At 50.4% G+C, this 24,341-nt stretch overlaps 1 protein-coding gene across 1 annotated transcript in view; it reads right to left on the bottom strand.

Moving 5' to 3' along the window:
- LNX1 (ligand of numb-protein X 1) overlaps positions 1-24,341 on the bottom strand; it is a 75,890-nt gene that overhangs the window by 4,726 nt on the left and 46,823 nt on the right. The window contains exons 4-10 of the mRNA XM_054382842.1: positions 21,474-21,676; positions 17,666-18,037; positions 14,839-14,929; positions 8,159-8,185; positions 6,343-6,359; positions 5,016-5,193; positions 2,759-2,987 (exon numbers count right to left, since the gene is read on the bottom strand). Of these exons, the coding sequence (XP_054238817.1) occupies positions 2,759-2,987; positions 5,016-5,193; positions 6,343-6,359; positions 8,159-8,185; positions 14,839-14,929; positions 17,666-18,037; positions 21,474-21,676 (1,117 nt within the window). The remainder of the gene's footprint in view (positions 1-2,758; positions 2,988-5,015; positions 5,194-6,342; positions 6,360-8,158; positions 8,186-14,838; positions 14,930-17,665; positions 18,038-21,473; positions 21,677-24,341) is intronic.

Genomic DNA, 24,341 nt, shown 5'->3' with positions numbered 1-24,341 from the left:
TTCTCCAAGCAAGAAGAAACCTCCCAGAGGCTGGGGGAACACTTCTCACCAGCTGCTCCACATTACTGTCTTTGTGCTTCCCAACATTTCCCTCCAAAAGCACAAAGGAGAGGAGCTGCCTTCCTCAACAACAAACAATGAAATCAGCTACCCTGCCATAAGTCTCGGGGCAGGAATGCTTGAGGTCCTGCATCACCGTTTCCTCCCCGCATGCAGCCCCTGCGCTCGCCCGCGGGGCCAGGCTTTGGCAGCCCTCAGAGGCACATCTGTGTCTCTTTTACAGCCACCCCAGCTTGGACTGGCCTACACCAAGAACAGAGCACTTGTTTATGTGTGATCAAGCCATGGAAACATCACCCAAGCCAATTCTAAGCTCTCACGAGAAAAAAAGGATGAAACTTCAGTGAGATCCACAAACGTCAAATCCTGCAAGATGGCTTTCCCAAGGCTTTGCTGAGAGGCTTGGGGACTCCACCACCTCCCTGCCCAGCACATTCCAATGTCTGACCACTCTTGCTGGGAAAAAAATGTTTCCTACTGTCCATTCTAAACCTACCCAGTCCCAGCTTGAGGCCATTCCCTCTTGTTCTATCACTAATGACCTGTGAGAAGGGAGCAGCACCAACCTCTCCACAAGGTCCTTTCAGGCAGTTGTAGAGAGCCAGGAGGTCTCCCCTCAGCCTCCTCTTTTAATACCTAAAGAGCAAAGCCAAACCTGGTTCTCATGTGGCCCTACTCAGTCAACCAGCAGTGCACCTTTGTTACTGCCACCTCAAATGAACCTTGGTGCCTGCCTCAGGCTGCTGTTCAGAGCTGCCTACCAGCTCAGCATACCAAACCCCTGCCTGTCTTTGGCAGACAAGAGCTGTGCTGTGCTCTGTGCACTTGGCTGCAGCTGGGGATGGAGTTACAATGACCTCCTGTCTTCAGTGCTGACAACTGGGGCTGATTTCCCTTCAGGCCAATGGGATGGGAATGCCTTGGGAGGAGGGGGGATAGACTGAGCTTAGACACTGCTTTTAAAATGGGAAACCCACCTTTTCTTCCCAAACTGGAGGGGACAGGCTCTGCTCAGTTGCACCCTGGGATAGCACAACAGACAATGGATATAAACTCCAGCACAGGAGGTTCCACCTCAACATGAGGAGAAACTTCATCCCTGTGAGGGTCCAGAGCACTGGAACAGGCTGCCCAGAGAGGTTGTGGAGTCTCCTTCTCTGGAGCCTTTCAAGCCCCATCTGGATGTGTTCCTGTGTGCCCTGTGCTGGATTCTCTGGTCCTACTCTGGCAGGGGGGTTGGACTTGATGATCTTAGGAGGTCCCTTCCAACCCCTAACATCCTCTGATCCTGGGAACTGCAAAGTGGAACTGACTGATGTGGACACTGGGTGCAAGCCTGCAGGACTCTGGATGTCTGGCCCTCATCTCTCTCACCTTGCTGAGGACTTCAGGCAGTGGTAGCTAGGAAATGATGAGCAGGCAGCTCAAGTTTTCTGTCTAGCCCAGTGAAGGTGGTGTTAGGGCAGATGTAGGCAGGCTGCAAAAGTTTTAGTCCATCTAGCAAGACTCAGTCCCACAGACTGCAGCATCTGTAAGGCAGGCCTCTAGTCTGCTGGGAGCATCACCCATGCTCAGTGCCTTCATCATGCTGCTAGTCAAGCTCAGGGGTGCAGAAGAAGGGGACAGGGATCAGGACCTTCCAGGGTTGCCTGCCTGCTGAGTGGAGCAGGTTATGGCCCAACCATTTACTGGTTTAGGTAGCCCTCTCCATTGTAAGAGGCATCTTTCACCTGACAGATGCACAGCCAGCCTTTGGCTTTTGCAGACATTAGCCTCAGACCAAGTCCCAAAGCACATCTCACCCTCACAGCAGACCTTGCAGCCAGGTGAGTGAGGTCCATATGGATCAAACCAGAAGAAGGAAAAGCATCCGAATGGCTCTGCAAGAGTGGGAAATGAGAAGGAGTCTTGGAACTGTGCCTGGAGCAAAATCCCACCTGTTCTGCAGCCCGGCTTTGTGTACCTCCCCTTCAAAGAGGAAGAGACACTCTGAGCTGCTGCCAGGGTTGGGTATATGGCCAAAAAGTGACTTTTAAGCACCATTCTTCATGCCTTCACATTGAGTATCAGCCACACGTGTGTGAGGCTGGCTTTGCAGGTTCACTGCCTGCCCTCATTTCGTACTTCACAAAGTGTGGCCCAGGCTGCAGGTATGAGCCCTGCACCCAAGTGCCTGAGGGACCTGGCTTTTATCTCCTCAGTGGAATGACAACACAGCTGCTTCCTGAGCATGACAAATGCACTGCTCCAGTGGGGGCTGGGGTGAAGAGAGGTGATCTGGAGGCAGTGGCCGACTGCACACACTCTGCAGCAGTATCTGAGTGAAGTCAAAAGGCTTTGGCTAAGAGCAGTCTGGGAGCTGCAGGAGGATTAGCTCTGCCTTCTGCAGGGTGGTCAGGCCTAGACCCCAGTTCAGCAAGCTCCTGTCCTGCAAGCTTTTCCTCTCATTCCCTAAGTGCCAGATACTTTGCCAAGACTGGAAGAATTCAGGACCCTTTCCTCCCTTGCAGGGAGATGTGCGTGCCTCTTTTTCCATGGACCCTTTTACAACAGAGGAATTTAGAGTGGAGCCTGTGACAGAGCCTGGGTTTAATTAAGATGTCAGTGCAATGAGTGGAGCCAAGAGGAAAAACTGCCAGAAAATACAACTCCTTCCTCCCACTCCCCTGCAGCAAGAGGATGCAATCTGTGGACTTACCGTGGCAGTCCCAGCCACATCACCCAGGACGGTGACCACTCGCTGCTCTCGGAGGTCTCCTGCATGGCTTCAGAAGAGGGCAGGTGGCCTGGCTCCTCCTGGGCTTCACAGGCTTTCATCTCCAGAGCTTTGAGCACCACTGAGGAGTTGGTGTTCTTCAGCAGGGCCACGGCCTCGCTCCGGCTGACCCCCGTCAGGTCGATCCCATTCACGTTCAGGAGGATGTCACCTGAGCCCAATGCCAGGGATGAGGAAAGCCACTACAAGTGCTCCCAGGACCCCTTCCCTGCCCCCAGGAACAAGCAAGTCAAAGCCAAGGGCAAGGACTTGCTGCCTGCCCAGGCTGTTTGGTGATCCTGTGGTTGAAGGTGGGTGTGCAGCACATGCCACAGGCGTGAGCAAGGGCCTGGTCCCCACACACAGCAGGGGCTGGGGCTGGATGGAAGCTTTGGCCTTGGGGTTTTTTGTCACATCACATCCTGCATCCAGAGCTGAATGGCACAGCTGGAGTCCTGCTGTATCAACAAGCTTTGGTACAGGCACCTGATGCCAGTCCAGGTCTCTGAAGTCCACTTCCAGCTAACAGTTTTTGTGCTTAACCTGACCTTGAAAGCTGCAAGCTCTGAGGAGGTTTTCTGCCAGCACCCCCTGAGCTTAGGGCTGCTGCTCCAGCTGGCCCTTTGTAAAGTTTGCTGTGCAGAGTAACCTATCAGTACTTTAATGTTAGTGCTGGCTGGGCTGGCTGCAAGCCAGAACCTCTTTTCTGCATGCCTTGTTTATAATGCAGGCACAACAACTACAGAGCAAAAGGCAGTGATGACCTCAGCTACTACAGGGAGAAAACAAAGACATCCTTGGTGTCATGCAAGCAGCCACCATTGCCCTGTGGCTTCCCTAGTTGCCCTCTATGCTCCTCCTGCCTGCTCCTTTGGGCAGGGGCTGTCCTCACCCACAGTCCAGGCAGCACAAGTGAGACAGACAACAGCCCAGGGGCTGCTCTGGAGCATGGAGGCTCATGGCACTGCTCTACCATCACATATGTAGTTGTTCCTAATTTCATCCAATTAACCAGGCTCCATTTTCCATGTGCCTCATCAAGGACTGGTTCTTGGAAAGCGTATCCTCCTGAGGCAGCTATTTCCCAGCAGGGGGAAAGGGGAAACTTGCTGGTTGGCTTCTGTTGTCCTGTTCTTACATGAGCTTTGATGAGCAGCTGCAGCTCCTGTAAAGTGGGGGTCCCACAGGCACTGGTGCTGGGCACTGTGGCCCAGGCTCATGGGGCCTGGCCGAGCTGCAGCTATTCTGCTCCACACTTGGGTTCCTTTGCTCCCCTTGCATTCAGGATTTGCCCCCAGCTTCTGGGCACTGCCTGGGCTGAAGCTGAGTGTAGGGGAGGAAGGGCAAGGGGGAGGCAGGGCAAGGGGGAGGCAGGGCAAGGGGGAGGCAGGGCAAGGGGGAGGAAGGGCAAGGGGGAGGAAGGGCAAGGGGGAGGAAGGGCAAGGGGGAGGAAGGGCAGGGGAGAGGAAGGGCAGGGGAGAGGAAGGGCAGGGGGATGGGGAGCTGTGTGATTGCTGGCTGCAGGGTACCCAGGAGATGTAACACCCTGAAAGCTGAGGGTTTCCCCACTACTCTACTGCCTACCTGTTGCCCTGAAGGCCACTGACAAAGCACACTGCTCCTGTTGCTCTAGAGCCTTGTTCATACAGAGGGAAAGGCTGTTAGCTTTGTCATTCTACTACATCAAGAGCCAAATGGAGATGTGAAGCCAAAGTCTCCAGAGATGATCTTGAGCCACAAGGCACTAACATTGCTTCATATATGATGGGAAATCTGCTCCTTTGTGTTCCTTTCAAAGCCACAAGGCACCAACATTGCTTCATACATGATGGGAATTCTGCTCCTTTCTATTTCTTTCAGAGCAGTGAAGGATGTGACAAACAAGCACACACAAAAAAACAAACCCATGAGGGCTGCACAATAAACAAGTGAGTAGTTAGGAGATGGAAGTGCAAGCTCATTCTCCTGGGACAAGCAGAACATGCCTCCAACCTCACTGCACACGGATGGCTACTGCTGCCTTTTATTGGTAGCTGATCAGAGACTTTCTACTCTGATGCATCCCTAAAATCTATGGGATGGCTGAAGGCATCAAGGTGTGATGCTCCCTCACTATCCCTCTATTCTTCAAAGGAAGCCTTTGAATAAAAGCAGGCTTTCAAAATCCCTCTTTTTTTTTTTTTTTTTTTTTTTTGTGTACCTGTTTTTATCCTGCTGTCTCTGCTGATAACTCCTCCTGGTTCCACACTTATCACATAGATGGGCAAATCCCATTCCCGGTTAGAGGCTCCGCCAGCCACGGTCATTCCCAGAGATTCCGTCTGATCCTTCCGGACTGACACCACCTTCTCGTGGCAGGTGACAGCATGAAGGCTGCTCTGTGGGGGAGACAACAACAACACACACACAGTGGGCATGGGGAGCTGGCCCACAGCTCGAGCACCTTGTGCTGCAAGGAGTCTTCCCTATTGGGATAGCAGAGCAGGGCACAGCTGCACACCAGGCTTAGCCAGGGGGCAGGCAGGGCTCCCTGCAGGGTTTAGGCATTTGTGGAGTCGCAGCTAGCACCAGGACAATCTGTGCTTTCATAGAATCATGGAACCACACAATGGCCCAGGCTGGAAGGGACCTCAGAGATCATCTACTCCAACCTCCTGCCATGGGCAGGAAGCTCTAAATGACACTCAGCTGCTCAAGGTCTCATCCAGCCTGGCCTTCAACACCCCCAGGCAGGAGGCAGCCACAAGCACCCTGGGCAGCCTGTGCCAGAGCCTCACCACCCTCAGACAGAAGAACTTCAGCTCCACTCTAACCCTGCTCTGCCTCAGCTTCAAACCATCCCCCCTTGTCCTGTCTCTAGACACCCTGATGAAAAGTCCCTCTGCAGCCTTCCTGTAGGATCCTTTCAGGTCCTGGCAGGCAGCTCTAAGGTCCCCCCAGAGTCTTCTCTTCTCCAGGCTGAACACCCCCAGCTCCCTCAGCCTGTCCTCACAGCAGAGGTACTCCAGCCCTTGGAACATCTTTGTGACCTCCTCTGGACTCACTCCAACATCTCTGTGTCCTTATGCTGGGGACACCAGAACTGGAGGCAGGATTGGAGGGGGGGGTCTCAGCAGAGCATTAAATCAGGCACTCTGCCAAAGTGTGTGGAGATGAATGGAAGCAGATCTTTGAAATGTAAATAATGAATCTGATTTTTAAACCAAACAACAAACCAGTTCCTGATATTCCTATCTAGTGGTCCTCAGATCTTTGACTATCAGGTCACAGTTTCTATCTTGCTGCTTGCAGTCTGAGCATCATCTGTACAGTGACTGAGAAATGGTCCACCTGGGTTAAAGGAATAAACCTCCTGGGGACAGAGCCTTCGTTTGCTTTCCCAGATTTCTGTGTTTCTGTACAAGTTACTGGTGGGAATGCACTCCAGGAATATTTGTTTCTGTTCAGGGTAAGAGAAGGACATTCATGGAATGAAGAGGCAGCAGCCTACAGAGGGCTTTTCCTAGGGCTTGTGCTTTAAAGGTAACTTTGGGACAGTCTCCCCCTTACTCCTCCCACTGAAGAGGAAAGTTAGACACACCCCACTGGTCACGCAGCAACCAGTGCAGGAGTGAGGGGGAAACAACCTTGCAGGCAGCCTGGGGATGGAGAGCAAGACAAGCTCCAACAAAGGCTGTGGAGCAAATGCCAGGTCTGCAAATGCACCCAGCTCTTGGGGCAGAGTGAGAGAGACAAGGCTGCTTCTGCAGAAAACCAGGATTGGAATCTTAACTGCTTTGATTTCCTGAAGCCTTCCTTAAGCTGTGCTCCTGGTATCAAGAAACCACAGCATCCATCCCAGGCTGGGGGGTAGAGATAACAACGTGTTGCTAGATTGATTCAAATGCATATGAACCAAGCCCTCTGCCTCCTCATTCACAGGGGGCACCTCACATGTGTAATATCACAGTGTCACAGTACACAAGAGGTTGGAAGGGACCTCCAGAGATCATCCAGTGCAGCCCCCCTGCCAGAGCAGGGTCACCCAGGGTAGTCTGCACAGGAATGCATCCAGGTGGGGTTGGAAAGGCTCCAGAGAAGGAGACTCCACAACCTCTCTGGGCAGCCTGCTCCAGGGCTCTGTCACCCTCCCTGTAAAGAAGTTTCTCCTCATGTTGAGGTGAAGCCTTCTATGCTCAAGCTTGAACCTCTTGTTTCTTGTCTTATTACTGCACACCACTGAAAAGAACCTGGCCCCCTCCACTTGACACCCACCCCTCAGATACTGATAGACATTGATCAGATCCCCTCTCAGCCTTCTCTTCTTCAGACAGCCCCAGAGCTCTCAGTCTCTCTTCAAATAATTTATAAAACTCATTTAAAGCCATGTGAATCTCCTCTTAGAAACCCAAGACCCCACAAAGGTACTCCACCCTGGTTCCTGGGCCAGCAATGCAGAAAGAGGAGTAGGTGCATCCATGGTGATGGTGATGGACAAAGGAACACAGCAGTAAGAAGTTCTTCAGGGAGCAGATCAGCCTCTCAGATCTTTGTTTTGCCATGATCTTTATAAAAGGGATGGATGGCAGAACTAACTTTGCATCAGGATTTCTGCCAGGCCACACTGACAACAACCCCCCAGAACCTTTTGGCACCTTAGCGAAAGACCTTTAGATGCTTGTGCAGAAGAAAAGTGGCTGCCACAGAGATCCAGGAACAGAAAGGTAAAGACCTCAGTGGAAAAGATCTGAGATCTTGGGACAAAACCCAAACTGATATCATTGGATATATCACATCTGATTCGTGGAGAACACAGGCACTGAGTCAGAGTAATTTGGCTTATGGCTTGCAAATGAACCTTAAAATTTCTGAAGGTTTTACAACACTTAAAAAAAAAGTATATATAAATATTTTGGTTGAGGTAATTGCAACCATTAACCTTTAAGATGTAAAGGTTTAAAACACAGTAGTATAAACTAAACTTCATGCCTCATCCATGTGGGTGACTAATGTTCTTCTCCTTGCCTTGGAAAGGAATGGCTTTCCATCAGGAAAAGACCACCTTCTGAAGCATCTGGGACTGGGACATAACTAATGCTCCAGAAGTTGCTGTCTGAAATTTTACAACAAGCTATAGAAGTGGGATTAAACTCAAACTCCACATGCTGAGAGCAATCCTGCTACTTAGACAGCCTCCATCAAGCCTCAGACACCCAAAGCATGAGCTGTTAAACCAGCTAATCATAGAATGCTCTGGGTTGGAAGGGACCTCCAAAGCTCATCCAGTCCAACCCCCTCTGCACTCAGCAGGGACATCCTCAACTCGATCAGGTTGCCCAGAGCCCTCTTGAGCCTCACCTTGACTATCCCCAGGGATGGGTCCCCAGCCACCTCCCTGGGCAACCTGTTCCAGTGTTCCACCACCCTCATGGTGCAGAACTTGTTCCTAACATCCAATCTAAATCTGCTTTCCTCTACTTTGAATCCATTGCCCTTCATCCTATCTCTACAGGCCTTTAGCCTCCCTCCAAAGAGAGCAATCAGTGAGGAATCAGCACAGAGAGAAGCAGATTTCCAAGCAGTGCTTGGTAACAAATCCTCCTGGTACATTTCAGAGAAGAACCAAAACAGTCCTGGTACTTGTGTCCTCCACTATCCAGGAGCAGTTGTCCTTTGAAGCTGCTCTCCCCTATGTCATTTTTTGCATGGTTGCAGACAGAAAGGAATTGGGGAGGCGGCTGCTGAGACAAAAGGCAGTGATGAAAGGGAAGCAGAGCCTTGCTTGGTAAACACACGTAGAGCTTTGCTGGAGGTACAGCTGATAATGAGCAAGGCAGTTAAAAGCCAGTGTTTATCAGTGACTGCATTTCAATGCACTCTCCTCTAAACAGTTGTCCCCCTCTGTCGTTTGGAAGTGACCTCAGAGGTCAGGAGAAGCAAGATGTAACAGTTCATCTCCTCCTCTGTTCAGGGGTTTGGGTTTTTTTCCTTTATATTTACTGGAAAATAAATATTTACTGGAAAATAAATATTTACAGCAGATCCTCACCACATCAAAGCCATGGCACAAGTCTAGCAGGCAGGAGACACGCTGTATCTGCTTGGAAAATGTACTTCACAAAACACAGAAACACTCAGGTTGGACAAGCCCCTCAGGATCACCAAGTCCAACCATGAACCCTACTCTACAAGGCTCACCCCTAAACCACAGCCCCAAGCACCACATCCAAACCACCTTCAAACACATCCAGGCTTGGGGACTCCACCACCTCCCTGCCCAGCACATTCCAAACCCTGAACACTGTTGATGGGAAACTTTTTTGTCTACTGTCCAGTCTAAAACTGCCCTGGTGCAGCTTGAGGCCATTCCCTCTTGTTCTATCACTAATGACCTGTGAGAAGAGACCAGCACCAACCTCTCCACAATGTCTCCTGTAGAGAGCAATGAGTTCTCCCCTCAGCCTCCTCTTTTCCAAACTGACCATCCCCTGGGGGGCTCCTTCAGTCTCTCTTCATCAGATTTCTTCTCCAGGCCCTTCACAGCTTCCTTGCCCTCCTCTGCCCTGGCTCCAGCACCTCCACATCTCTCTTGCATTGAGGTGCCCAGAACTGGACACAACACTCCAGGTGTGGCCTGAGCAGAGCTGAGTGCCAGGGGACAATCCCCTGCCTGCTCCTGCTGGACACAGCATTGCTGATCCCAGCCAGGATGCCTTTGGCTTTCTTGGCCACCTGGGCACACTGCTGGCTCCTCTTCAGCTGCTTGTCCATAGCACCCCCAGGTCCCTTTCTGCCAGCAGCTTTCCAGCCACACTGCCCCAAGCCTGCAGCACTGCTTGGGGTTGTTGTGCCCCAAGTGCAGGACCTGGCACTTGGCCTTGGTGAAGCTCCTCCTGGTAATGTTGGCCATGGATCCAATCTACCCAAGTCCCTCTGCAGAGCCTCCCTGCCCTGGTGCAGATCAACACTGCCACCTGACTTGTGTCATCTGCACACTTACTGCTGACACACTCTGTGTCTTCATCAAGGTCATCAATAAAGATGTTAAACAGAAGTGGTCCCAGCACTGAGCCCTGAGGAACACCACTTGTGACCAGCTGAAGGCTGACCTGCTCCTATGGTCAGAAATTGTTGCCTGCTCAAGCCACAGGGCCACAGATGTGCTTGAAGCACTGGCCAGTTTGTCAGGAAGGAGGAAGAAAACAGCTCCAATTAAACCCAAGTGCTGTTTAGTTAATGGCAAAGCTCCCACTGACTTCAAAGAAAGCCAGCCTGGCTTGTTTATGGGTTGCAGCCCAGCTTAACAACCTCGGCTGCACGAGAGCCTTCTCTAAACCCAGCCCTGTTTGAGCTGTGCCTCCCCTATGGCTTGGGGAGAGCCTCTGCAGGAGCCATCTCCCAGCACACCACCACCATCACTGCTGCTGGAGAAGGACTTGCTCACTGCAGACTGTTACAGAGGCACAGAATCAACCAGATTGGAGGAGACCTCCAAGATCATCAAGTCCAACCAATCACCCAACCCTAACTAATCAACCAGACCATGGCACTAAGTGCCTCAGCCAGTACCAGCCTTTTCTTAACCACATCCAGGGACTATGAGAAGCAGCTGAGGGAGCTGGGGTTGTTTAGCCTGAAGAAGAGGAGGCTCAGGGAAGGTTTGTGTGTGTGTCTTCCAAATGACACCTTGAGTCCTGTGTCCAGTTCTGGGCTCCTCCATTCAAGAAACATGTTGAGATGCTGGAAGGTGTCCAGAGAAGGGCATCAAGGCTGGGGAGGGGTCTGGAGCACAGCCCTGTGAGGAGAGGCTGAGGGAGCTGGGGGTGTTTATCCTGGAGAAGAGGAGGCTCAGGGGAGACCTCATTGCTCTCTACAACTACCTGAAGGGAGGTTGTAGCTGGCTGGGGGTTGGTCTCTGCTCCCAGGCAAGCAGCACCAGAACAAGAGGACACAGTCTCAAGCTGTGCAGGGGGAAATTTAGGCTTGATCTGAGAAAGAAGTTCTTCCCAGACAGAAAGAGAGGTTCTCTCCTTTCTCCAACACCTTGGTTGCATGGCTGATTGCTGTTGGCATTGGCCTGAAAGAGAGCTGCCCCCTTGCACTCTGCAGATGGAGGCAGGATGTCATGAGGGCAAGAGCTTGGCCAGGAGTGGTCCCTGAGCTGTCACACAGGCAAGACAGCTGCTGGAAGTCAGACTTTACTCTTGGTGCTGAATGCAGCCAAGCCTTGAGAGCAGATCTCTGCCAACATTTACATGCATGCTTTACAGCAAGAGCTGCTCCCTTCAAAGAGAATATTCCTGACCTGCTAGAGTAAGCTCAGGACAAAAATCACCTTACAATTAATCTGAATTCAAGTCAGTTAGCCATCTCTCTTTCAGTCACAAATCACCAAGCAAGCCCTCTGATGGAGGCAGGCAGCAGACTCATCAAATCACACACACATAGGAAACTCCCTTGGCAGTGAAGCCCAGCCAACAAACACTGCCTTGGCTTTGAGCAGGACCATGTGCTGTCTTAGGACACTGGGCAGGCCCTAGGTCCTCAGCTTTACTCCTGCACTAGTGCCTGTGTAAGAAAACCAAATCACATTTTAAGCCTGCCAAAGCCTAGAGTTTAGAGATCTGGAGTTGCAAGGGATGTTCAGTTAAACCTTCCTCAAAAACACATGAGAAATCCCAACTGACAGCCTCATACCCCAACAAAAGGGCAAATAAACACTCCAGCCATGACTGCAGCAGACCAAAAGCCCACAGTGCCTCAAACTCATTGTGTGCCCACCAGCCATGCTGATTGCCTGATCTGTTGCCAGAGCATTTCCTGATCTAAGGCCTCCACTGCACACAAAGAAAGCTAAAGGGAGCTAGGAACACTTCAGAATCTTCTTCTTTTCTTTCTTTTTGGCTGTGATCTTCCCTGGAAAGTGCCCAGACAGTAGGCACCAGAAAAAAGCCTACAGCAGCACACCCAATCAGGCACTTATGTGTCACCCATCTCTTGGGAAAAACTGGAAATCCCCCTAAAAGATGAGACCTATGCAACAAAACATCATCCATTGGTCCTTAATGGAGTGTGGCAAGGTCAGCACCTGCTGGAAGGTGTCCAGAGGATGATCAGAGGGCTGGAGCTCCTTCCCCAACTGAGAGAGTTGGGGGTGTTCAGCCTGGAGAGGAGAATGCTCCCAGGAGACCTTCTTGTGGCCTTCCAGTATCTGAAGAGGGCTACAAGAAAGCTGGGGAGGGACTTTTTAGGATGATTTTTTTTTAGGACTGCGGAGGATGGAGCAAAACTAGAAGTGGGGAGATTCAGATTAGATGTTAGGAAGAAATTCTTCCCCATGAGAGTGGTGAGAGACTGGCACAGGTTGCCCAGGGAGGTGGTGGAAGCCTCATCCCTGGAGGTTTTTGCAGTCAGGCTGGATGTGGCTGTGAGCAACCTGCTGTAGTGTGAGGTGTCCCTGCCCATGGCAGGGGGGTTGGAACTGGATGATCCTTGAGGTCCCTTCCAACCCTGACAGTTCTGTGATTCTGTGAATCTGTTAGAATTAAAGTTCCTGTTATAGCCAAAGCAAATCAAGGTGGGAGGCAGGGACAGATTGGCAACTTCTGAGCATCTAGTAGGTAAACGCATCCTACAAAAAAGGCAGCAGTGCTGCTCTCAGCAGTTCTGTGATTCTGTGATTGGCTCTTCAACCTCACAGCCACCCAAAATAATGCTGGACTTACTGCTGAGATTTCCTATCTAACACCTCTTGGTCCAGGAAGAGGAAATGAGGATGCAGGGCAATTGATGGGAGACAAGTCATGCTCCCAAATATTCAATCCTGTGTGGTATCAATTAATCAGCTCAACAGGAGCAGAATGCAGGTGCTCAGAGCTTCACTACAAACCATACAGGAGCAATAGAAGCTAATTGCTGTCCCACACATATCTCCCCAAGGAAATCATTACCCCATTAGGGACTAATGCCTTGCAGATGCATGACTTCTTGGGCTCTATATACTACTGGGGGGTAGCTACCCAGCATTGGCTCTGCCCTCTGGTTTAACCCCTGCTGGTCCAGTCTCATCTAACTAAAGAGTTGTGATTGTGCCTTTGTGGAGAAGGAAAACTAAAATAAGATCAATAGGCACCAGTGTATTTCCTTACACATCAAAGCACTGCATAATGTAGCAATGGGGTTTTGTCAAGAAGAATCAACCTGCTCTGGCAGGGGGGTTGGACCTGGTGATCTCTTGAGGTCCCCTCCAACCTCTGACATACTGTGAAATGGGCATTTTGAAGCACTTGTGAAATGCAGAGCTGGGCTTTGTCTGCTGCCTGCCAGCTGTGCACTCCATCTGACAGCTGCTTCAGTCCAAAGGGCTCTTTAAGGACACATCTGGCTGCCTATCAGGCAGGATGGATTTAGGTTAGCCCTGCCTGTCCCCCTCCCTGATGCACCTCTGGTATGGGTGGCCAGGGGAGCAGCTCACAAGGGCTGGCATAAGTGACACAGAGAGGTGAATGCAAATGAACCAGGGATCTGACTTCAACTTCAGTGAAATGAACAAATTCAGCTCCTGCTAGGACATGCCTTGTTCTGTCTGTAGTGCAAAGAATAACTCTGAGTAAGCTCAGAGAAGGCATTTTCAAAGTCTTGCTGCATTGGTCCCTGCTTCCAAAAGTCATCTAGTTAACTACCAGAGTCTCTCTGCCTTATACAGAAAGCATGTGCAAGGCTAAAGGCACTAAACATAGGGTGCAAGAGGCTGCTGAGGAGCAGCTGTGGGGACAGTTTGGTAAGCTGCACTCTAACACCTCAGCAAGGTGGTTGCTCTGTGCCACGTGGCCCTGGTCTGGCTGTGCTGCACAATGCTGGCTCTCATTGCTCCCATCCCATCCAAGTGCCAGGAGCTGCAAGAGCAAATCCAGCACATTTTGGGTCCAAAGCTCCACAGAATGACTGCAGTGGCCATGGAGACCACAGCTGATGTCTGCTGCCCAACTGCCAGTGGGTCAGTGTGAGATCGAGGGAGGTTCTCCTCCCCCTCTACTCTGCCCTGGTGAGACCTCACCTGAAATATTGCATCCAGTTTTGGGTTCCCCAGTTCAAGAGGGAAAGGGATCTGCTGGAGAGAGCCCAATGGAGGGCTACAAGGATGATGAAGGGACTGGAGCATGTGGCCTATGAGGAGAGACTGAGAGCCCTGGGACTTTTTAGTCTGGAAAAGCCTGAGAGGGGATCTGATCAATGTCTATAAATATCTGAGGGTTGAGTATCAAGAGGGAGGGGACAGGCTCTGCTCAGTTGCACCCTGGGACAGCACAACGGACAATGGATAGAAACTCCAGCACAGGAGGTTCCACCTCAACATAAGGAGGAACTTCTTCACTGGGAGGGTCCCAGAGCACTGGAACAGGCTGCCCAGAGAGGTTGTGGAGTCTCCTTCTCTGGAGGCTTTCCAGCCCCATCTGGATGTGTTCCTGTGTGACCTGTGCTGGATTCTCTGGTCCTGCTCTGGTAAGGGGGTTGGACTGGATGATCTTTGGAGGTCCCTTTCAACCCCTAACATCCTGTGAGCCTCTGATCTTAAGAAACAAGCTACAGACTAATTACTGTAACTTGGAAGCTGCTCATGAGAGGTCAGTGAATGACAGCTTTTTGCCTGAAGACTTCTCTCCAGATGGAGGAACTTCAGATGAACCTCTGCTGTCCATTGGAGCTTGTTGCCCTGTGCTGGCTCACGCTGCCATCCCTGCCCACAGCCAGGACTCTGTGTACACTTCAGTCCCCAGGCCCACCACTGCCCTTTGCCTTCCCCTTTCCTTCCCCTCCCAGATGGAGTCGGGGCAGAAGCAGTGTGTAAAGGAGGAGCACAGCTTCTGTGTGTCCATTGCTCTGGTCTTCAGGTGGCAGAGACCAGAGACACCACCCCCAGACACCCAGACATCACCTGCCCTCCCAACTCCCCCATCCCAGGGACTGCAGACACCACACCAGCATCCATGGCCTCACCTTGCTGGGGTTGTTTCTCTCAGCAGAACAGGGCTGGGGGTTGCCACCACCATAACTCCATCCTGTTTCCTGCAAGATATCAGGGGTCTGCTGCCTGGTCTGCCGCGACACAATGAAGTGGACCTGCTTCTCGCTGGCCTGCGGGAGGAGGTACAGCATGAATCCCACCACCTCAGCACCACAGAGCCCTGTGCTTCAGCAGACAGCAATGAGGTCTCCCCTGAGCCTCCTCTCCTCCAGGCTAAACACCCCCAGCTCCCTCAGCCTCTCCTCACAGGGCTGTGCTCCAGACCCCTCCCCAGCCTTGATGCCCTTCTCTGGACACCTTCCAGCATCTCAACATCTTTCTTGAATGGAGGAGCCCAGAGCTGGACACAGGACTCAAGGTGTCATCTGGAAGACACACACATAAACCTCAAAATAATTTTCTAGGTATTTTTACCAGGTGTGGTTTTATGGAACATTAATTCCCAGGCTCAAGTGGGTACCCAAAAGCAGAGTGTTGCACCTCAGGAGAAAGGCAACCACCCCTGGTCTCTAGTTTGTAATATAGTTGAGATGGAACTGAACAGTATAAAGCTAAACCTCCTCAGGGCATGTGGCCTCAGGAAAACCCAGTTTCCTCTGGCACAAACAACTTGTGCAGCTTCTGTTTAAAACTCATCTGCTGCCACATGGTTAGTCTCAATGCTGGTTATTTAGAAGAAGGTTGTAAATGTGATTAATCCTTGTAGAACCACTAGCAAGAGTTCAACAAGAGTCTCTGTTGCAATGTCAGATTTGTCTCCAGGTCAGTCAACTTAAGTAATTTCTCAGAAGTCCAGAGGGTTTGAAAAGTTATCCAAACAACAAGAGCAGCTTTTGTATTTACTTACTTCCACATCAAAACCCATTACCCTTTCTAATGATCAGAATATTAATCACTGCTTCGTTCCCTGCTACTGCTACCCTCCCTCCCTCTTACCACTTGGGTTTTTTTTCCCCCCACAATTCCTTCTCTGTTTTTGATGCTGAAGCAAGAATTACAAGAAATTGGATTAGCTTTGAGCCTGAATGCAAGTAATAACTGAAATGAGGGCTGGAGTTCTTCTCCTATCAGGACAGGCTGAAAGAGTTGGGGTTGTTCAGCCTGGAGAAGAGAAGGCTCCCAAGAGACATTCTTGTGGCCTTCCAGTGTCCGAAGAGGGCTACAAGAAAGCTGGGGAGGGACCTTTTAGGGTGTCAGGGAGTGATAGGACTGGGGGCAATGGAGCAAAACTAGAAGTGGGAAGATTCAGATTGGATGTTAGGAAGAAATTCTTCCCCATGAGGGTGGTGAGACACTGGCACAGGTTGCCCAGGGAGGTGGTGGAAGCCTCATCCCTGGAGGTTTTTGCAGCCAGGCTGGATGTGGCTGTGAGCAACCTGCTGTAGTGTGAGGTGTCCCTGCCCATGGCAGGGGGGTTGGAACTGGATGCTCCTTGAGGTCCCTTCCAACCCTGACAATTCTGTGAATCTATTGGAATTAAAATTCATGTTATGGCCCAAGCAAACCAAGGTGGGAGGCAGGGACAGATTGGCAACTTCTGAGCATCTAGTAGGTAAATGCATCCTAAAAAAAGGCAGCAGTGCTGCTTTCAGCAGAAGCTGCCCCATCTCTTGCAGGGGTGATGGAGCATGGATGCACTCCCCATCAGGACTTGCTTACTGCTGGTTGCAGTTGTGATGCAAAGGGTGCAGTGCTCCTGTTGCAGCTGCTCTGAGCTGTGGTGGGGAAAGAGAGAGAGAAGAGAGCAGGCACCTGGGGACAGTACAGCCTGGCTCAGCCCTGTGCAGCTTGGCTCGGTGCGCTCACACGAGTGCCCACTGACTGTTACCTTGTTCCTTTCCTCACTGCTCCCATGGAAAAGATGTGGAATGACACATTATTGAGATGAGAAGTGCCACATCTGACACAAGGCCATGACTAAAGATGACACAACAGATGGGAAGCAGCAGACTCCCAAGTGCTCCTAATCAGCACTCATGTGCTTCCATTCCACCTCTTGTGACTGAGCCTACACACAGCCAGGCAGCTAAGCTAGCTGTCAACAACTGCTTCACGCCAAGGTATGATTGCTGAAGGATCTGATTTCTCTCAGGTTTGCATTGGTTATAAATCAAACCGAAGCAAATTCCACAGAAATCTGATGTTCTCCCAGCTGCCTTTGGCCTAACCTCCACCTGCTAGTGAGGGTTACTTCTGTTTAGAAAGAAACTGATCACAGAACTGCAGAATGTCAGGGGTTGGAAGGGACCTCCACAGGCTCACAGGATGTTAGGGGTTGGAAGGGACCTCCAAAGATCATCAAGTCCAACCCCCCTGCCAGAGTAGGACCAGAGAATCCAGCACAGGTCACACAGGAACACATCCAGATGGGGCTGGAAAGGCTCCAGAGAAGGAGACTCCACAACCTCTCTGGGCAGCCTGTTCCAGTGCTCTGGGACCCTCACAGGGAAGAAGTTCTTCTTCATGTTGAGGTGGAACCTCCTGTGCTGGAGTTTCTATCCATTGTCCGTTGTGCTGTCCCAGGGTGCAACTGAGCAGAGCCTGTCCCCTCCCTCTTGACCCCCAGCCCTCAGATATTTATAGACATTTATTAAATGCCCTCTCAGTCTCCTCTCCAGACTGAACAGCCCCAGGGCTCTCAGCTTCTCCTCACAGGGCAGTGCTCCAGTCCCTCAGTCATCCTCGTAGCCCTCCGTTGGACTCTCTCCAGTAGATCCCTCCCCTCTTCAACTGGGGAGCCCAAACCTGCCTCCCCACATACCCACACATACTAAGTTTGGTCCCTGCTTGGCAAACCCCTTGTTTTGGCAAAGCCGGGAAGCAGGGCGAGAGCGGCAGTGACCAACCTGTATGAGCTGGGCGGCGCTCTCGGGGCTGCCGTAGCGGTGGTCGCGGCCATTGATGGCCAGGACGCGGTCGTTCTCCTGCAGCTGCCCGTCGCGGGCGGCCACGCCGCCTTCCAGCAGGTTGAAAATGAACACCCCTGGCTCATCAGCCCTGCGCACCAGCTTGATCCCCAGCTGCTCGTCCGGGCTGCTCTTGTTCAGCACGACGTGGAAGCTGTCGTCCCTGCCGCAGTGAGCTTCGAGGGGGAGGCTGCTGTGCCGGCAGCGGTAGCGCTGCTCCCGGAGCACCGTCAGGCGCAGGACGTGGCAGGGCTGCTTCAGGAGCGACAGGGCGTAGTTGTGAGGCACATTTTTGATGTCCATGCCGTTCACCTGGAAGAGAGGAGGGTAAATCAGCAGTGGCAAGGCCGTCTGAGTGCTCTCTACAGCCCACCTAAAAGGAGGCTGTAGTCAGAGGTGGTGGTCAGGCTCTTCTGCCAGGCAACTTGTGACAGGACAAGAGAGCATCACAATATCACAGCACATTAGAGTTTGGAAGGGACCTCAAGAGATCATCCACTCCAAACCCCCTGTCAAAGCAGGATCACCAAGGGTAGTCCACACAGGAATTCATCCTGATGAATTTTGAAAGTCTCCAGAGAAGGAGACTCCACAATCCCTCTGGGCAGCCTGCTCCAGGGCTGTCACCCTCACAGAAAAGAAGTTTCTCCTCATCTTGAGCTGAAATCTTCTATGGTCAAGTTTGTATCCATTGCTCCTTCTCTTACTACTGCACACCAGTCAAAAGAGCTTGGCCCCTTCCACCTGATACCTCCCCCTCAGATATTGATAGACATTGATCAGATCCCCTCTCAGCCTTCTCTTCTCCAGACTAAACAGCCCCAGGGCTCTCAGTCTCTCTTCACAGGGGAGATGCTCAAGTCCCCAAATCACCCTCATGGCTCTCTGTTGGACTCTCTCCAGCAGGTCTCTGTCTCTCTTGAGCTGGGGAGCCCAGTAGTGGATATGCAGTATTGCAGCTGTGGTCTCAGCAGGGCAGAGTATAGGGGGAGAAGAACCTCCCCAGCCCTGCTGGACACACTTTTCTTGATGCATCCTAGAATACCATTGGCCCTCTTGGCCAAAGGGCACATTGCTGTCCCATGCAGAACTTGCTGTCCACTAAGACTTCAGGGTCTTTTTCCATGGAGCTGCTGTCCAGCTGTACTGGTGCATGGTGTGAACCTGTATCAGGGGAGGGTTAGGTTGGATATTAGGAAGCACTTCCTCACAGAAAGGCTGATTAGACACTGGGGTGGATTGCCCAGGGAGGTGGTGGAGTCACCATTGCTGGAGGTCTTTAAGAAAAGATTGGATGTGTCACTTGGTGGCATGGTTTAGCTGATGTGGTGATGTTGGGTCATAGCCTGGACTGAATGATCTCAGAGGTCTTTTCCAGCCTCAATAATTCTGTGATTCTGTGATCTGAATTGGCACTGGAGAGGGCAGATCTGTTTACCCAGATGTCTTCATACAAAGTAACATGTGCTATTTCAAACTGGCATGCAGGAGGCCAGGTTTGTGGTGCAGAACAGTCTTCCCCCCAAGGAAAGGACACTGTACAGACACTTTCTGCCTTTTTTTTTCTTTGCCCTTTCTCCCTGATAGTCTCTAGACAGATGTTATTTTCCAGCTTTGTTATTGCGCTTTCCCAAGCTCCAATATCTTTTCATATATCTTAGTTTTACTCCACTGCCGTTCACCCCCATCACTTTCCTACTGTTTCACTTCATTATCACAGAATCACAAAATATTAGGAGTTGGAAGGGACCTCCAAAGATCATCCTGTCCAACCTCCCTGCCAGAGCAGGATCACCCAGGGCAGGTCACGCAGGAGCACATCCAGATGGATTTTGAATGTCTTCAGGGAAGGAGACTCCACAACCTCTCTGGGCAGCCTGCTCCAGGGCTCTGCCACCCTCACAGTGGAAAAGTTTTTCCTTCTGTTCCTGTGGCACCTCCTCTTCTCCGGCTTGCCCCCACTGCCCCTTGTCCTGTCACTGGACATCCCTCAAGCAGAGCCTGGCTCTGTCCTCCCCTGCACATCTTTACCAATATGAACAAGCTCCAAGCCCCAGCTCCCTCAGCTTGTCCTCACAGGGAGATGCTCCACTGCCTTCAGCAGCTTTGTGGCTCTGTGCTAGACTCTTTCAAGCAGTTCCCTGAGGTCCTTTTGACCTGAGAGGCTCAGAACTGGAATCAATATTCCAGATGCAGCCTCACCAGGGTGTGTACAGTAAAAAAGAAAACAACAACAACAACAAAAGAAAAAACAGTTTAAAAAAAGAAAAGAAAAAAAGAGAAAAAAAAAGGGAAAAATGGGGGAAAAAAGAAGGAAAAAAAGGAAGAAAAAAGAAAAAAGGAAGAAAATAAGAAAAAAGAAAAAAGAAGAAAAAAGGGAAGAAAATAAGAAAAAAATAAGAAGAAAAAACAGAAGAAAAAAGAAGGGGAAAAAAGAAAAAAAAGAAGAGAAAGAAAAAAAAAAGAAAGTAAGGTCCCCACTAAAGAATATCTAAGGAAAATGATGAAAAAAGCCTCAAATGAAAGTTTAAACACCCTGCCTATTCACTATGCTGATATATCACACCAGACAATTGAGCTTTTTACATCTCTTAGTGGTTTCTAGGTAAGATTCCATTCAGATGGCAGTAAAGCTGCATAAATGCCACTTCCTTAGTTTGGCTGGAGAAAAAGAAAGAGGAAGAAAAGAGCTTCCAGTCAGCCCTGTCATACCCATGTCTGCAAGAATGACTAGGCTAAATGAAAACCAGTTGTCAGGTTGTAATTTGTTGCTGGCTGGAGAGCCTGACTCAGACAAGTTATTTCCATGTAGCTTTACTCTGCACAGGTTGAACCATTTAAATATTAAGAAACGTTTCCAAAGTGCAATAGAAATGTTCCCCAGCATGAACAGAAGTGTACAGCTGGCACTGGTTTTTGCAGACTCTGGGGGTGTGATGGGGCTGCCCATCTGATGGGGGGACTGCAGCCCTAGAGGCACAGCTCAGCCAGCTTGGGTACCACAAAGGGTGTGAGCTGCACCATTGTGGGGGTGACGTTGCTGGGAACTCACAGCAAATCCCTGGGCAGTCAGCCATGGCTGGGGAGAGCTGAGCTGGGCCTATCCATGCTGCAGTCACAGCTTCCCACTACACTTTAGTTGTGCCCTGCAGGAATGGGGTTTGGGTCAATGGTGCCATTAACTCTGCTGCTCTTTGCTGACACCAGGACCGAAAGCCTCCCCAAAACACATGACTGGGTGGCACTCATCTAGCTGCTGCCTGGAACCACAGGCCGGGGGTATGTTTCCACAGTGCCAGAGGGAAGCATGCACACATCATGATCCTTAGAAATCCCTTTGGCCATGGTCCTGTCAGCCATGAAGCAGAAGGCAGGTCACAACCCTGGCATGCTTCAGTTGTGCTCAGCTACCACTGAATCACTGAATCACAGAATGGTCTGGGTTAGAAGGGACCTCCAAAGGTCACCTAGTCCAACTAAGCAGGGGCATCCTCAACTTAGAGCAAATACCAACAGTCTGATGTATCTACATTGCATATTGAATCTATCATGGTTGGGAGGCCTGGTAGTGAGTAGGAAAAGTAAATCTGTGAGCCTCAAAGCCTGCTGACATCAGTAAGACCCTCCCAGCCTGCAGAAGAACTTCCAGCATGCACTGTTCTACCCACCACAACAAAAGCCCAATGCTGCAAATCTCATCCTCAAATTCATCTTACCCTTGCTTGGGGTAATTTTATCTGGACTGTACCTTTAGGATCATGTCTCCAGGCAGTAATCTTCCATCTCTGGCAATGACCCCATCTCGATAGATGTGCTGGATGATGATGTGAGCCAGAGGAGTCTCGTTGCCTCCCACGATCCTGATGGCCAGGTTCTCATGGGGGTCGCTCCGGCTGATCTTGATGCAGGTGATTTCCCCATCTGGAATCAGGTGATACAACCTGGGGAAACCTGGAAATGCACATTGTGAGGGCTTTTATTTGACATCACAGCTTTGCTTGCTTAAAACGTGCACTGGAGACCTTCAAGCACCTGCCAGGACCCCAGCCTCGGGTTTGTGCATGGATGTAATTTATACTAAGTGGGGAGGGAAGGATGCATTGCTTGCTGAGGGGACTTGAAGGGATCATTTTAATTAACATATTCAAAACTCTGGGTTTGGGGTTTTTCTGTTCTTTGGTTTGTTTTGTGTTGATGTTTTGTTCTGTTTTTGTTTTTCCCCACAGAATCACACAAAGCATCTGGTTGGAAGAGACCTCAAAGATCATCCAGTCCAACCTTCGACCCAGCAACATACAGCCTTAAACTTTTGATGTAATCCAGACAGGGAAAATGTAGTTAAAACCAGTTGCACCTGCCAATATTTTGAAGGAACAGACTACATTTTTAGTCACCAGAGACCCCTTCCTTGCTGGCCTTAAGGCAGATGAGCATGGACACCTCAACAAACATCCACCTCTGCTGTGGTGGCTGCAGATGTTGTCTCACTGGTAGCCTCCCAGGCTGCCCTGTTCTCCTCCATTTTTGGTGCCATTGTTGAAGATGAGGCACTTGGCTTGTAGCATCCAAGGAAGTGGCTTTTCATAGAATGGGTTGGGTTGGAAGGGACCTTCAAAGGTCATCCAGTCCAACGCCCTCTGCACTCAGCAGGGACATCCTCAACTAGATCAGGTTGCCCAGAGCCCTGTCTAGCCTCACCTTGAATATCTGCAGGGATGGAGCCTTAACCATTTCCCTGGGCAACCTGTTCCAGTGTTCCACTATCCTCATGGTGCAGAACTTGTTCCTAACATCCAATCTAAATCTGCTCTTCTCTAGTTTGAATCCATTACCCCTCATCCTGTCCCTGCAGGCCTTTGCAAACAGTCTCTCTCCATCCTTCTTGTAGCTCTCTTCAGGTACTGGAGGGTCATTATTTGGTCTCCTTGGAGTTGAGTCTTCTTCTCTCTTCTTTCCTACCTTCAGCTAACAGGCAAGATTCCCCAGGCAATCCAAATCACACAGTTGTTTTCCTACCAGACTCCTCTCCTTTCATCACTGCTTGAACTCTAGGAAGCAGGAATAACTGGCTCTTACTGCAACATATCTGTATTCAAAACCACAGTATTCTCAAGGTGCCTGGAGGGAAACAACTCTGCTGACCCTAGCAAACTTGGGTGTGGGAAAGAGGGATTAGTGGTGGGCAGGGGTCCTTTTTGTATTTATAATGCAGTGGATAAGAGCATCCCTCTCCAAACCCTGCTTTTCCACAGCATGTCACTAATAATTTCTTTCCTTTTAGGTCAATTTAAATTTTTTATCCCCATTCAAGTGCAAGCAAAGCTGAAATAAAACCACCAGGGAGTTTTCTGGAACAGGTGTGTGTCAGCCTTCAGTTGTTTGGAAACCTCCACCAACAAGAGAAAGCTTTTGAATTTGTGTGTATGTGTGTCTGGGTCCAGTCCAGTGCTTGCACGAAAAACCTGTAAGTCAAACCCTGAAGTGCTAATATGTTCTGTTTAAGAAATGAAAGCAGAGTGACTGTTGCTGAACAGCAGTAAAGCATTACATGAACATTAACAGAGCATTATCCAAGGTAAATATTTTTCCACTGCAGAATTAGCAGGCAACAAACCAGCAAAGCCCCAAAACATTCTGGGAGAGAGCAAAGAGGAACAGAAGACAGGAAAAGCATATTAAGAAGCACCACGTTGCATCCCTTACCACTTCTTTGATCATATGCTCTCCGGGGCGGGAAGCTGTCTTCCTCCATGTCTGTAAAAAGCACCTACTGGTAGCACAGACTTTGACTTTGTGGGTTGAACACAGAGCTGACAGGCAATGAAAGTCTGTCTAGATAACTGTACAGCCTTCACCAACCCAGTAATTCATCTGGTTGATACTCTCACAGAAACACTTTCTGCTCTAACGTGGGTTTACTCCAGTTTTGCACACAAGTCCTATGCCCCAGGAAAAGAAGATGCTTTGTATTCCCCATATTCCTCTACAGTGCTGTTTGCCCAGCTTGCTTGCTTCTCTCTAGCACAAAGGATGAATTCACCCCATCCAGATGCAGGACTCTAAGGCAAAGGTATCACTTGGTGAGCTGCTTGTCCTGCTTTGTGGTTTCTGGGCAGCCTAAGGGAGCTCTACCCAACACCTGCTGCATCACCCCCGGACGGGCCACCTCCCTCCACATTTAACCCTCTGTGCAGTTTAGGTTCCTCACCCCCCAAAACAGAAGCCACACAGTTGAGACCTCCAGTGTCTAGAGTGTCCAGCCCAGTAGGTGGACACAGGGAACAGTGTGTTTCTACCCATAAATCTGGCTGCAAAGTTATTGTCTCTCTCTTTCTTCCCTCTCTGCTCCCATGGGAGAGAGACACTCTCTTACCTGGTGATATTGGGGGAGCATCTCAGGCCTCTTTGGACTGAGTAATTTTTTTTCCCTTCAAGAATCTTGGCATGTTTAGGCCTAATGCCAGGGTAAAAAGTGAGTGGTTCAGGCCTGGGCAGCCTGAAAACAGCCTAACAATGGAGCAGGAGATGAAAGAGCCCTGGGAGTTTTGGTGAAGTGTTGGGTTCTGTGTTAAGTTTAGACTGGGGATCACAGAATCACAGAACCATTCAGGTTGGA

The sequence above is a fragment of the Indicator indicator genome, chromosome 8 (assembly GCF_027791375.1).
Source record: "Indicator indicator isolate 239-I01 chromosome 8, UM_Iind_1.1, whole genome shotgun sequence".
Classification (NCBI taxonomy): Eukaryota; Metazoa; Chordata; class Aves; order Piciformes; family Indicatoridae; genus Indicator; species Indicator indicator.
Note: the sequence above shows the minus strand (reverse complement) of the source record. Positions and strands in the feature narration are given on the sequence as shown.